Consider the following 12666-nt stretch of genomic DNA (forward strand, 5'->3'; position numbering starts at 1 on the left):
GGTAACTTATATATTTATACTTAAATTGAAGTAACTATACATTGAGTGCCACTTATTCCTCTTCTCAAATTCTCCCTTCAGTTAATACACTGAATACCTAATCAATATGGGCTAGAGTGGGTTCCTATAAGTACATAAGAGAGTGTCCAGTCGAGAGGAGCCCATTCGCCCCATCGTGCTCGTTTGGTGTCCATTAATAACCAAGTGATCAAGGATCCTATCCAGTCTGTTTTTGAATGTTCCCACATTGTCTCTTCAGCCACATCGCTGGGGAGTTTGTTCAGATTGTGACGCCTCTCTGTGTGAAGAAGTGTCTCCTGTTTTCTGTCTTGAATGCCTTGAAGCCCAATTTCCATTTGTGTCCCCAGGTGCGTGTGTCCCTGCTGATCTGGAAAAGCTCCTCTGGTTTGATGTGGTCGATGCCTTTCATGATTTTGAAGACTTGATAAAGTCCCCTAGGTGGCTGAAGACCATTGAATAGTTCCAATAGTCAGAATTTCCAGGGCTGTGGCTCAGCATTTCCATCCCTGTTAAAATGCCCTCGATTAAATGCATCTAAAGCAGCTTTCGGCAATTATCAAGCCCGATTATTTCAGAACGCTTTGCCACGAATATAATCTCTGTCTAGAGTTTCAACATATGTCGACTTGTTGTTACTGATCTGGGTGACACCATCGTGCTTCCGTCAGGACTGGGATTTACATCTCATTATTGGTTTCGACAGCCTTCAAAAAGGCCGGACTGCGCCGCTGTGCTGAAACAAATTAGCACAGAGAGAGAGAGAGGTACCGGGCTCCATGCAGTTGCAATCTGAGGCACAGATTTCTAAAAATAGCTTTCTTTCTTTCCCTAAAAATACCACCGCTGTTTCCAGGCTGGGTGTCAGATGAAATGTGACCCCTGGATTTTTGAACACACGCATACTGAGGATTGAAATGAGAGCAGTGAGAGTTTCTGTTGTTTTATTCTGTGTATTTGAGGACAAATCAGTTGTACATTTACTTATAGAGCAAGAGACAGAGATAGATATTCTTCTTCTTGTGCTGTCCATTTCTTTGTTCTCCGTGTGGTATTGCTGTCTTTCCTAAGACAATTAGAAGAAACAGAGGGAAAGTAATTCATGCACCCATGCATCTATGCATCCATTCATTGCTGCAGTCTGAACTAATCATCGACTGGCTGCTGTGTGGTTACTCTCTTTTTCTTTTGTGTGGTCCTGATGATAGACACCCTGCTTTTACAAATCATCACGGACATGATCCTTGAATCCTTCTCCTACTCTTTGACATCTCGACACGTGTTTGGGGTCCCTCATTAGCCGTGCCCACGCAGTTAACATGTGCAAACACCTTCTGGTGTGTGAGAGTGGAGTTCGGAGGACAGACATGGCCGACGGTGACACTATTGTAGGTTTTATCATTATCAATCATGCGTGTCTGAAGATTTGGCACCACACAAAACCGAGCCCCGTGATTCTGAAAATAATAGCGGATTTCAGAGAGAAAGCGTGTTTATACATCGTATGGTGTCCTTGATACCCCCAGATCTGTGGTGGAGAAACATCACGCTTGTGTTTGTTTCCCAACACCGGATTGATCGGCTGCCTCTGTTGGGAGTTACTTAATGCCATCCCCCGCCTCTTCCATCATTGTGTGCTTTTAGTACAGTAGATATTAATGTGCATCACAGGGCAATGGACTGGAAGAAAATAATTAAGTTTCGCAGTAATACAATGAGCGCACCAGAGTGCTGATTTCAGCTTTCTTTCCTCTCGCTGCGCGGACGCTGCTATAAATATTTCAGGCGGTCTAAGAGGCTGGTAACTCTCAGACAGTGATTTGTGATTCTGTGCCGCTGCCAGCGTCTGACGCCCGCGTGATTTATGTGACTCCATTACATTACTTGCTTAACCGTAACTCTTGTTGCAATATTTGCCGTGTGTATTAACTCCGGGATGGTAGCGGCGGGGGAGGCCGGCTGCTTGGGGGTTAAGTTCTTGGCATTCTTCTGATTTAAGATATTCCAGTCGGCGTAGCTCCTGCAGCAGCGGCTCGGGGAGATGATTGGCAGGATGGCCAGACTTTGTGGGCCGCAGCTCCATTTCAGATCAGCGCCAAAGGATTCATTGTACTTTTGAAGCCTGACCTTTGCATTCTGGGCACAGCTCAGTGTGAAAAAAATCCAGGTTACTCTATCCCTCTCCCCCTGTGAGGGCAGGCTGACAGAAGCTGTGAAATGACTCTCTCTCTCTGCTAAACTTTTTTTCCCTTCAGCTAAACTGTCAAGCATCTCTCTCCCTCCTCCCCCTGCATACCAATCTCTCTTTGCAGCCTGATATGCGAGGAGCACTTGGGTAGGAACAGATGTCATGTAAGTGTTGTGTGTAATTAGACAGAGTAGAAGCACAGACATACGCGGAGAAGAGTGTGGCTTAGATTTCGTCCCCTAGTAAGAAGGAGAGAGATGTATTTGTGGGGAAAACGAAAACAACCGCATGCAACTGAAGCATTGAAAACAAATCGATCAACAATTTAGTGGGAGAAGCTCCCTTTTGAGCGAATACATGATTTCAAACATCAGCGTCCTTTCGGTACATGGAAAATGTCAGCTTGTGATTCATAGAGCACAACTATACAAACAAAATGGCGTCTGAGCTGTTCGATTTGGAGGAATGCTACTTCAGTAATTCAATATCATAAGCAGCAGCACTTTATCTTAACTAGAGAGCCTGAGAAGTGGTCAGTGACGTATCTGTGAGACCCGTTGGTGTCACTTGTTTAACCCCTCTTTTGATTTGAGTAAAACAGTCACATTAATCATCGCTGGATACACGTTCCAGTCTAAATACACATGATTGTAATTTAAACATATCAATTCTGCCTATAAGAGTTAAAAGATGGCCTGTTAAGCCATCGCCCGTTTCAAGGTGGCATTACATCGTGGGTGGGCTGTTGTGTGTTTGCTGTGAGAGCTACTTTCCCCGTTTCATTTGAGTTATGCCTATCAAAGTCTGTAATGCTTACTGTGGAGAAGAAAGACGGCAGTTGCAAAATGACAGGCTTGATTTTACATCCAGGAGACAATGCTAACTCATCACTTCACTCGCACTTTTCACTCAAGCAAACCGACAGAGGGAGGTTGTAGTTTTTTTTTTTTCCTCTTTCTATTAACATGATTGCATTCTGCCAATTGATATCACACAATACAGTTTGGTCGCTCTCCCGGGAATGAGTCATGCAATTAATGCTGCGTCTCACACTTTCTTTCCTGCCCACATGGACTGCCTTCTCATTTGGCTAATGAGGTTGAGCGGTAGAAACAAACGGAGGCATCTAACAACTCGGTGTATGTCCACACAGGCCACGTCAAGCAAATCAGTGGCTTCCTCCGGTCTACCGTGCACTGATGAGTCACAGAGACAGGTTCAACAATGACAGAGAAACAGCCCTTACCACATTGTTTTTTAAATTTTATTTTAAGGGAAACATGGCAGATTTCCCTTTGAATCCCTCAGGCGAAATCAGCCGTTTTGTTTATTCAAGTTTCCAATTGGTGTTAGCAGTGGGATATTTGAAAACTGCCCATAATATAAAGTCAATTAGAAACCTTTTGCAAAAGACAGACAAACAAAAAATACAATAAGCAACTGCCATACATGTTACTTATAGAGGAGGAAGGCAGCCAAATTCAGATTAAAATGACGTTTCTCACAAGCAAGAAGAATGTCAAGAAAGATGCCTCTTATAGCTCCGAAATGACCCTCGTCCTGGCTGCGCGTCGTCTGTTTTACCTGTCCTCAGTGTTCATTTCCATCCCTGAGTGCCGATGCACAAATGGGATTGTGGAAGTGTCACTTAGGAGTAGATGACTCGCAGCAAGTGTGTACGGACAGCCGCGACTAGATAACTACACATCCCCCCACCTACACACTCCTCTCCATCCTCGGGAAATCAGATTCTGGCCCCGCAAAGTCTAGCTTGAGCTGGATTCTCACAGGGTATAGGTACACATAGAGTCTCCTACTGCTATGTATTTATCTTTATAATTATTATATCTGCTTTATTTGGTAAGGACAGAAACAAATAATACAACAATAACGCAAGGATGTTTCTTTGCTTTGGACTAAGTATGAGAGGGATAATTTTGCAGAGAATTATTGTGACATCTCCTCTTAATCCTGCCTTTTTCTCTTCGTTTCGGGTGTTAATGAAACACCCCCTTATGTTGTTGTTTTGTTTGTTAAGCGAAATATGATCTGCAGTTTATGTATTGATTTCCAACACTAGCCTGCTTCAGATCTGGCCAGGGAGGGGTTAAGACAGCACAGACCGAACAGGGCTCTTATGGAGGCCTTTTGTTCCAGGAGAGATGTGCATTAAAGTGAAGGTGACATCCGCAGTTTAATGGTGACAGCCAGCGAGGGGGGCGCACAACAAAGAGCTCCAAGAGGCAGCGCTGCCGCGCCACGCCGAACGGATCACTGCAGCGCCGCATCAGTATGCAGGTGCTGTCATCTCCTCCACGCTGAATGTCATTTATTCTCCCCTTCCAGCGCTGGCGGCCAGCTGACTGAATCCGTTCCCACTCCCCCCGCGGGCTTGGGCCGGGCCGGGGCGGTTGCCAGCACAGCTGTGGGCAGAGCTGGCGCGGTGCTGCACGACCTTGGCCAGCTCAGGACGGAGATGCAGAGCCTGTTGCAGGTGAGAGGAGAGGAGGGGCCCCGTGTTAGTGAAAGTGAGGGCCGCTCACTTGAGAGCTGTCTCACTTCCTATGTGGACACACTGTTGTCCAGACAGGAAGTGGGCTTGTCTAATGGCCCCGAGGGCCTCAGTAATAGAGACAGAAATAGTTCTACCAATTATATCCGTCACATCGAGTTCACCGGACATCGGCACATAGATGCTGACTGGCTTGGGGTTCTTCCCGAAATGCGATACTCTCTCTCTCTCTCTGTCTGTCTCTACCCCCTCCTGCCGTCGCTGCAGACGCTGTAAATTACACCGTGCCCAGATGCTGATGAGGTTCACTCTTGTTTTCCTAAGTGAGCCAATGTCAATATCAGTATTCAGCAAAAGGAGAAGTTAATCTAATTGGACCGTACCCCTGATGAAATCAAGCCAAAACACAACCGCGGATTGTATTTCAATGAACAGACAGCAGTTCCCAATTGTTTTTTTTTTTTTGTTTCCCCCCGCCCCCCCTCCTCTAATAGATTAGAATGCCTTTTTCTCCTCACAGAATGTTATTCAGCCCATTTTCATCTATTTTAATCAGGCAGAGACCCGGGCAACATTCGCTTTCAGAGCACGGAATCCCTGCTTAAAATTCCATCATTCCGGAATAATAAAACAAGCCAAATGACACATTAGCATATCACTTTTAATGCAGAGATTTGAACGGTTACGGTGCCCAATGCGTGCCGCTCTCTATCCCAGCCTGTACCCACGACGAGGTTTCTGAAAGGGAGGTTTGCACTTTTTACTATTTTTTTTATTCATTTGTTTTCTTCTCTCTACGGTTTTATTCAAGAATATGCAGATTGCTGTCGAGGCAACATTTCTGCAAATATCTCTGGTTGGACTAATTTAACGGAAACTGGAGATCGGCCCAGTAGTGCCACTGAACGGAGAACATGGCTTTAATGCAAAATATGCAGATACATTTTAAATACACCAATAAACTAGAATTTAAAGTGTGTAATGATTCTTTGTCTGCAAGTGAAAATGTCCAATATATGATTGGATACATAATCTTTTATGGGAAAGATGAGTCAAAGTCTGTAGGTCATGGGGTTTGGGTTGGGAGTCGTATGCACCTGTGTTAGTGTGTGATTGTGATGGAGATGTACTCGATCCCAAACTGAGATATAGGTCTCTATGCACCTGCAGGTAGAGGCATTAGAATAAAATCCAATTCAGTTCAGATGTTTTGTTTCTAGTATAGCGCCCTTCGCTCCGAGTTGCCACAGAGCGGTTTACACGGCAAAGAGAAACAAAAGAAACCCATTAGGCACGGAGAGACCAACACAACTCTAGAAACGCAATAGGAGATGCAGTCGGAGATGTATGGCGGTCAGATGCAGTAAATTAGATCCCAGAGGTGATCTTCGGTTCGACCTTTCTGTCAGGATTCTCCGTCTTCTGAATATTTTAGCCATCCTTCAGCCGGATTCATAGCTCAGGATCATGTGCAGGAGCCAGACTCCTCTGTGTTTCGACTCACGGCTGCTGGTCTTTCCTGGGACCCCTCAGTTTTGTGGGTCCTTTTGAAAGAATCTCCTGTGTGTATTTGCCCTTTTCACCTCTTCTCTTTCTTCCTTAGGAAGGGAAGGAGTGGCGATTCAATCAAGAACCCCAGTCCCAGGTTGGTGTCTGTCTGTCTGTGTGTGTCCCCTGGTCTCATTCCCTGGGACAAAGGAGGTGTAGCGGTCAGGGAGATATAAATTGAACCCCAAGTTTTGATTACACCTTTACATTCTGATGCAAGTTTGGATGGGTTCTAGCTTTTTTACAGCATTATTCTTCTCCTTGTGTTCTCAGAGTTGCTGCACTAACTGATCTGAGAGAAGCACAGGGGTCGTCCAATTTCCGTGCTTTTTGTCCTTCCTATTCAATAACAAAGATGGGGCTGAAGACTATATACAGTCGAGTTAAATAAACGCAGACAATGTTTGCATCTGAGCCAGAGGTCCGAGTCTGTGCTTTGTGAATTCCTGCACTACGGAGCACGGCGTCCCCTCGTGCAGTCGGCTAACGAGACGCCCACAGCAGAAATTATCATAATTGCTCTGCCCTTGTAACGAGCAATTACTGGTAGCAGGTTGAATCGTCGTACAAATGTTCCCTTCATGTGTCTTCGGGGCTGAGAGACGGATAGGATTGCATCAGAATAGCCTTTGACGAGGAGAGGCCTGTTGTAAGCGATCTCGCTGAGCGTCGTCAATAATTAGTGTCATCTAACTCCCGGGCTGCAGACAGATATTGACGATCTGTGTTTGTCTTCCTCTTTGTTTGTCCATTCATCAGCTTCCCGACGCTCTCCCTCTGAAGAGCAGCCCGCGGGCCGCGAGGAGCAGCAGCCGCTCAGCCATCGATCCGCCGCCTCCCCCGCCCGTGAGTTCCCATGGCAACTGGCCTCCTGTTAGGGTCTCCGCATCTGATGGGCGCTCGCAGCCCCGGTGCTTCCTCGTGCTCCGGAGATGAGTATCCCAGAGCTCTCACTGTCCCACACCGCTGACGCTGCGATATAATATCCTGCACGGAATGGCGTGACATCATTTCTGTGTTCTGTAATAAATATATATATGTGTGTGTGTGTGTGTATTACTCAATTATCGCTATGAAATCCATGGCTCCTCAAAGCAAAAGCTGAGTATATAGGCAGTATATAGGCTTACCATCTGATCGAGAACAAGACCGTTCTTCCCTAGAAAGTGTGTGGAGCTCGAACCGCCGCAGATCTGTGTGAGTGAGTGTAGGAGGCCGGTTAAAAAACACCTAACGTCAGAAATAGCTTTGTGTGCCGCGGACGGGAGACGGGACGCGACCCTCGCACGTGCGCCGCTGTCGGCCGGCCGTGCGTGTTTTCCGTGCCGAGAGATTCCTCTGGGAGAAGAGAAACGCACCCAAGGACTCACAGCTGCAAGACCGGAGTGATTGAGGCCGAGAGGGGGAGGGAGGCTGGGACGGCTCTATTGAGATAAATCGCGCCGAGCCCAACAGACTCTTTGAGGATATGGTTTTAGTCACTCTATAAATAGCCAATTGGAGGGAATAGATACAAGACGGGTTGCCCCGGTGTTACTCACGCGTGGCTCAGGCACGCAGTCAGAATCCAAGCGCGGTTCTGTTTGGTTAATCATATTATTTATTATTATATAGAGAAGAAACTACTGCATTGTAAGTAAATCTGCAGAAACTGGAATAGATGTCTTCTGCAGTTTCCAGACGTCCTCTCTCTCTGCCAGTGACATACGATATAACCGGGAGGCTTGTGGAAGTTGTAGGAGTGTTTCTTAGATTTCTGGAATAATTGTATTATTGTGATGCATTTATTTGAGATCTTTCCTGAGCAGAAATATAGAGAAATAAGAGCCACTGATTAATTGATAGAGGCATCTGCAGGAAAGCTGCTGATCTGAGCCCAAGCTGAACTTCAGGTCTGTGTCTCCTTTTCATAAGTTCAGCTTGGGCTCAGATCATAAGGTCTGTGACGTCTGCACTTTTCTGTTTCAGCCTGAAGCTCCCGTCCCATCCCCGGCCCCTCGCCCCACCATCCTCCACAAGGCCCGGGCCCCCAAGTCCATGTTCGAAGACGCGGATAAGGTTCTGCGGCAGGTCATGAGCCACAAGAAGGTCCTGGAGGAGAACCTGGATGCCATATTGCGGGCGAACAACGGAGCGGCGCTGCACTCCCAGATCGAGGCTCTGTCCTCCAACAGGTGAGGCCCGGTCCGTTCTCTGTGCTCGGCCAGTTGCAAAGGGAGAGAGTCTTCTCTCGCTTTATTTGTGCGATTGTTTTTTACCCTCTGTGAGGCCTCTTTCACGCCATTGTGACAAATCAATTAATGACTCATAAAAGCGCCCTCAGTAGTCAACTCTGGACAACAGGAGCTGGAAAAGGCCAGCCGCCCGCTGGAGCCCGTTCCGTTTCAACACCAACTCAGTGTCGTTGTTACCAGTCGGCCGCGCCATTAGTTCTGGTATTCGGCACCTGTTCCCCTCACTTTAAACAGCCGGGCGGTGTTTTCCCCATGGAGCGTCGCCCCCGCACACCCTGAATGGAGACACGGCATTTACCAGCATGCACTGGGGCTTTTCACTTAATTTCCTGGAGTCATATCACTCCATTTGACTTGACAGCAGTAGCCAGTTGAATATGGGGTTTGTTTACATTGAGATTTTTCTTCATGACGGATCTGCAGAGACCATGGCTTGTCCTGTGCTTTGTTGTAAAGACACGGATAACGATACATGGCACTGCACCATGCACGAACCACGCCGGCTTCGGAGTCCACCTGTGCCGGCCTCGGTTACTCATTGAAGTGCAGTGAGAGCCGCACCGATGATGCACCAGAGAGGCACGGCGGCTGTTGTGACCACAGCGGTGAATCACCTCGCGTACCTCTAATCCCTAAAGCAACTGGACTTGGCGGCTCTCGTAATTGACAGACATCAGACGGAAGATGCAGAGGAACCGATCTCCGTCCCCCCGATGTGAGGCGTCCGCCGGTGGGGCTGTTTGCCTGAAACGCTGGGAGACAGTGCGCCCTAAATGACAAGGCGTTTGTTCACAAATCAATAATGCAGTTTAGAGCTCTTTCAACGGCCCCGACTGACAATAATCTGCTTTTAAGCCTATTTAAATTATTTTCCGGAGAAGTGAACCTGAAGGATCGGGAATTTAAGGGACACCTCAAATGGGGAGATTAGCGGCGATAGAAAGGAGACGGGGCACTCTGGCGTGTGCCGCCGTGGCGTGTCATTTGCAGGAGCCCTTTGTGGAAAACGTTGAATGCATTCAGGCCGGCTTGTACTGCGGTGCCACTGCCTCTGAGATTGACTTTTGACGGCAAAGAAAAACAAAGATTCTTCCCGTTCAAAAGCCACGAGGACAAAGCGTCCTGTATTGTCAACAGCGTGTAAATCAGAGTGAAATTAAGTCTGTAATTAATTAATTTGCATTCTGAATCCTTTGCACACATTTTGAGCTGTTTTGGTATATAAGTCATCATCAGTTCATCAATCCTTTGTCGTCTCCTGTTACAGTCCCTTTATGTGATTTCACCTGCGATTGATACCTTTATCCCCCTGCTAGATTTGACTGAATGGACTCAGGGTTGTTTTTGGAATAAGTTGCACAAACATTTTTGATCGAATAATTCATGCCAGTCTACTGTGTGACATCTGCACTGCCTCCCTGTAATTGAATTAAAGCGATTGTGTTGATACAGGCTTTAGCCCAATAATAATAATGATCGTATTTATAATTACACCAATACCAGATCTGTCGTGTCCTGCCCAAACCCCCAACGGGTCTGGTTTTGTTTCCGCTCCTTGGCTCGAGCCAGAGGAGACGCTTCAAGGTGCTTCGGCTGCCGACGGGAGAGAGAGAGATAGAGAGAGAGGGCTGACAGGCTTGAGTAGAGGATACGCACACATTTTAATGAGAGACGCTTAGCCAAACGAAGCCACTTGCTGCTCCACGTACAACAGAGCGCTTTGTCAAGAAATAATTACTACAGTGGTAAGCTGTTATTATGCAGCGCGGGGATGACACTTCCCGACAGTCGTTTTTCATTAAGTGTCATGTTTAATTCCTTTCAAATTCTGTCTTTTTTTTTCTTGGCGGAAGAAGGGAAGAAGATGCATTTTGTGACGGTTGTTGGAATGTTCATCCGTTCCCTTTTTTCCCGATCCGATGAGGTGGTTTGGATCGGGTCCGGGCGAACGCCGCCGAACGTCCGCAGAGAAAAACGCAAAATTGTGCATTGCGGAGAAAGTGCACGTTTTTTTTGTTTTCGTTAGCTGGCAGCGTGCTTAATGTCAGGACCTATCAGAGTGTTTGATTGACAGCTGCCCTCAGAGCTCCCTCCGAGCGGCAGCCAGCTGAGCCAAGCACAACAATTGCGGTGATTGGCAGGTGTCAGGGGAGAGTTACCTGACTGGAGACAGATTACGGGTGAACCTCATAAATTGAATGCACGATGTCGAGCAGGACGGCGGGTTGTGCAGAACCGGCGGATCTGTGCCAAGTTCATTGCAGTGCCGGGCGGGCGGGTGGGTGGGTGGCGCTCAGCCCCCGTATCGCCGGAGGAATGCATAGGCGGTAAACACCGAGCTATGCCAGTTTCACAGATAGAGATGATTTATTATGATTTCACCGGGTTTTACTGTCCGCGTTTTGCATGCGCTGAGAGCTTAAGGTCTTTCTTTTTAATTTGGTATTTGTTATGGATTGTTCGTGGTGGAGCTTAAACTTTGTTACCCAAGATACAGTCTTATTTATTTTTACGGAGAGTAAAGGCATGTTCTCGATTGGTGTGTTTCCATTTCTTGCCTCTGTGGTAGGGCTGTGGTTGGGATGGATATCGATATGGAGGGCTGGCCGGCCCTCCGTATTCTTATCCATCCCAACCGCAGCGTTTCCCCGTCAAAAACGTGTCCCTGCCCCTTCGCACGTCCCTCCTCGGTCAACCGGATTTTTTTCTAACACTGCATTATCTATCTAATCAATCTAATCTCTCCAATACATCTATTCATCCATCTCTGTCGGCCGGGCTTTGTCAGCCTCTTAATCTCGACGTTTCGTTATCAACCCTTCGGATTTATCGGCCCTTCCATCTTACCGTGGCGTCTATCTATCAAACGTGAGGGGAGCCGGTTTAACCCTCGTTTACTCCACCAGCTCTTTTGTAAACAAGGGCAGAGACAGAGGAAGAAAAACAAAGAAACGAGTGCCTCGGCGGAGATTGTTCTCTTTTTTCTAAACGATTTAAGATGGAGAGATTTCTGAGAAGCAGCTATCTTGGTGTCCTTTGGAAAAACCGAAGAGGAACTAGATATTTTTGTTTATCAGTTCACAAGGGGTGGTCAGATGGAGCTGGGTGATATTTTCCCTAAATTGGACTGCGACAGAGAGCCAGGGTACTGTGGTTTGCGATATTAGTTTTGTAGTTCCTCCCCACAATCATGTTCAACTTTCAATTCTGTCTTTGTTGCCTGATGGACCGCGTGGGCTTCGCGAAAAGCCTTCTTGAGACGAGGGTTAAACAGACCTCTTCATTCATGGGTCTTTTTTTAGAGGAGCGCTGAAGGAGAGTGCTTACACCCTGTCTGTGAATCAGCTGTTGCGATCGGCCTCATTGTGCAGGAATGCGCTCTGAGATGACAGCTCAGACTGCCCGTGATATCACAGGCTTTGTTCTCGACGGCTTTTGGCCCCCGGGGTCAGGCAGACCAGTCTGATCCCTCGCAAGTCTCCACACGGTGAACGGTTCCTTTGCGCCCAGCTGTCTGCACGGCCGTTTTGGGGGTTTGCAAAATAGATAAATAAATAAAATAGACTTTTAAAGCTGGCCCCTGAACGATACTCCATTTGAAACAGAACCACATTCTGAAACGTCACAATGTACAGTAGTTTAATTAATAGCTACTCCCTGATAGTTACATTTACACAGTTAACTAAGTCCTGGATGTTTAACAATCAGAAATCTCTGTGTAGCCTACAGTACTGTGTTGTTGGACTGACAAACATCTGTTGTCCTCACTGAGGTCTGAGGGCATGTGTCGAACACTCAATTGAATACTAGATATTACTACTTCTGTTCTGTGCCCTGTTTATTTTTACTACTAATGTGTACAATCATCTTTTAGAAAAACTTGTTTACTCTGTTTTTATACAGGGTTTTCTCTTCCCCAGGAATCGCTGCTTGAATCTAGAATCTCAACTCATTTCAAAACATGGCGTCTGAAGGCATCTGACCTTTCAGATGTGATCACCCGGACGGTGTGGCCTTGCGAAGCCTCGGGGCGGACAGCAGCTCGCCGTCCCCCGTCTGATCGCTGGGAATGCAAGAAGGGGGAAATAAAGTATCCCCGGTGCCTCTCAAGAAATACTCCGCAAGCCCGCAGCGCTGAAAAGCAGCTATTTGACGGACCGCCGTGG

At 47.0% G+C, this 12666-nt stretch overlaps 1 protein-coding gene across 1 annotated transcript in view; it reads left to right on the forward strand.

Annotated features, from left to right (window-relative positions):
• Positions 1-12666, forward strand: part of kiaa0586 (KIAA0586 ortholog) — a 129502-nt gene that overhangs the window by 55145 nt on the left and 61691 nt on the right. Inside the window, exons 7-10 of the mRNA XM_066694391.1 lie at positions 4553-4700; positions 6322-6363; positions 7026-7112; positions 8235-8440. Of these exons, the coding sequence (XP_066550488.1) occupies positions 4553-4700; positions 6322-6363; positions 7026-7112; positions 8235-8440 (483 nt within the window). The remainder of the gene's footprint in view (positions 1-4552; positions 4701-6321; positions 6364-7025; positions 7113-8234; positions 8441-12666) is intronic.

Source organism: Amia ocellicauda, chromosome 21 (assembly GCF_036373705.1).
Source record: "Amia ocellicauda isolate fAmiCal2 chromosome 21, fAmiCal2.hap1, whole genome shotgun sequence".
In the NCBI taxonomy this organism is placed as follows: domain Eukaryota; kingdom Metazoa; phylum Chordata; class Actinopteri; order Amiiformes; family Amiidae; genus Amia; species Amia ocellicauda.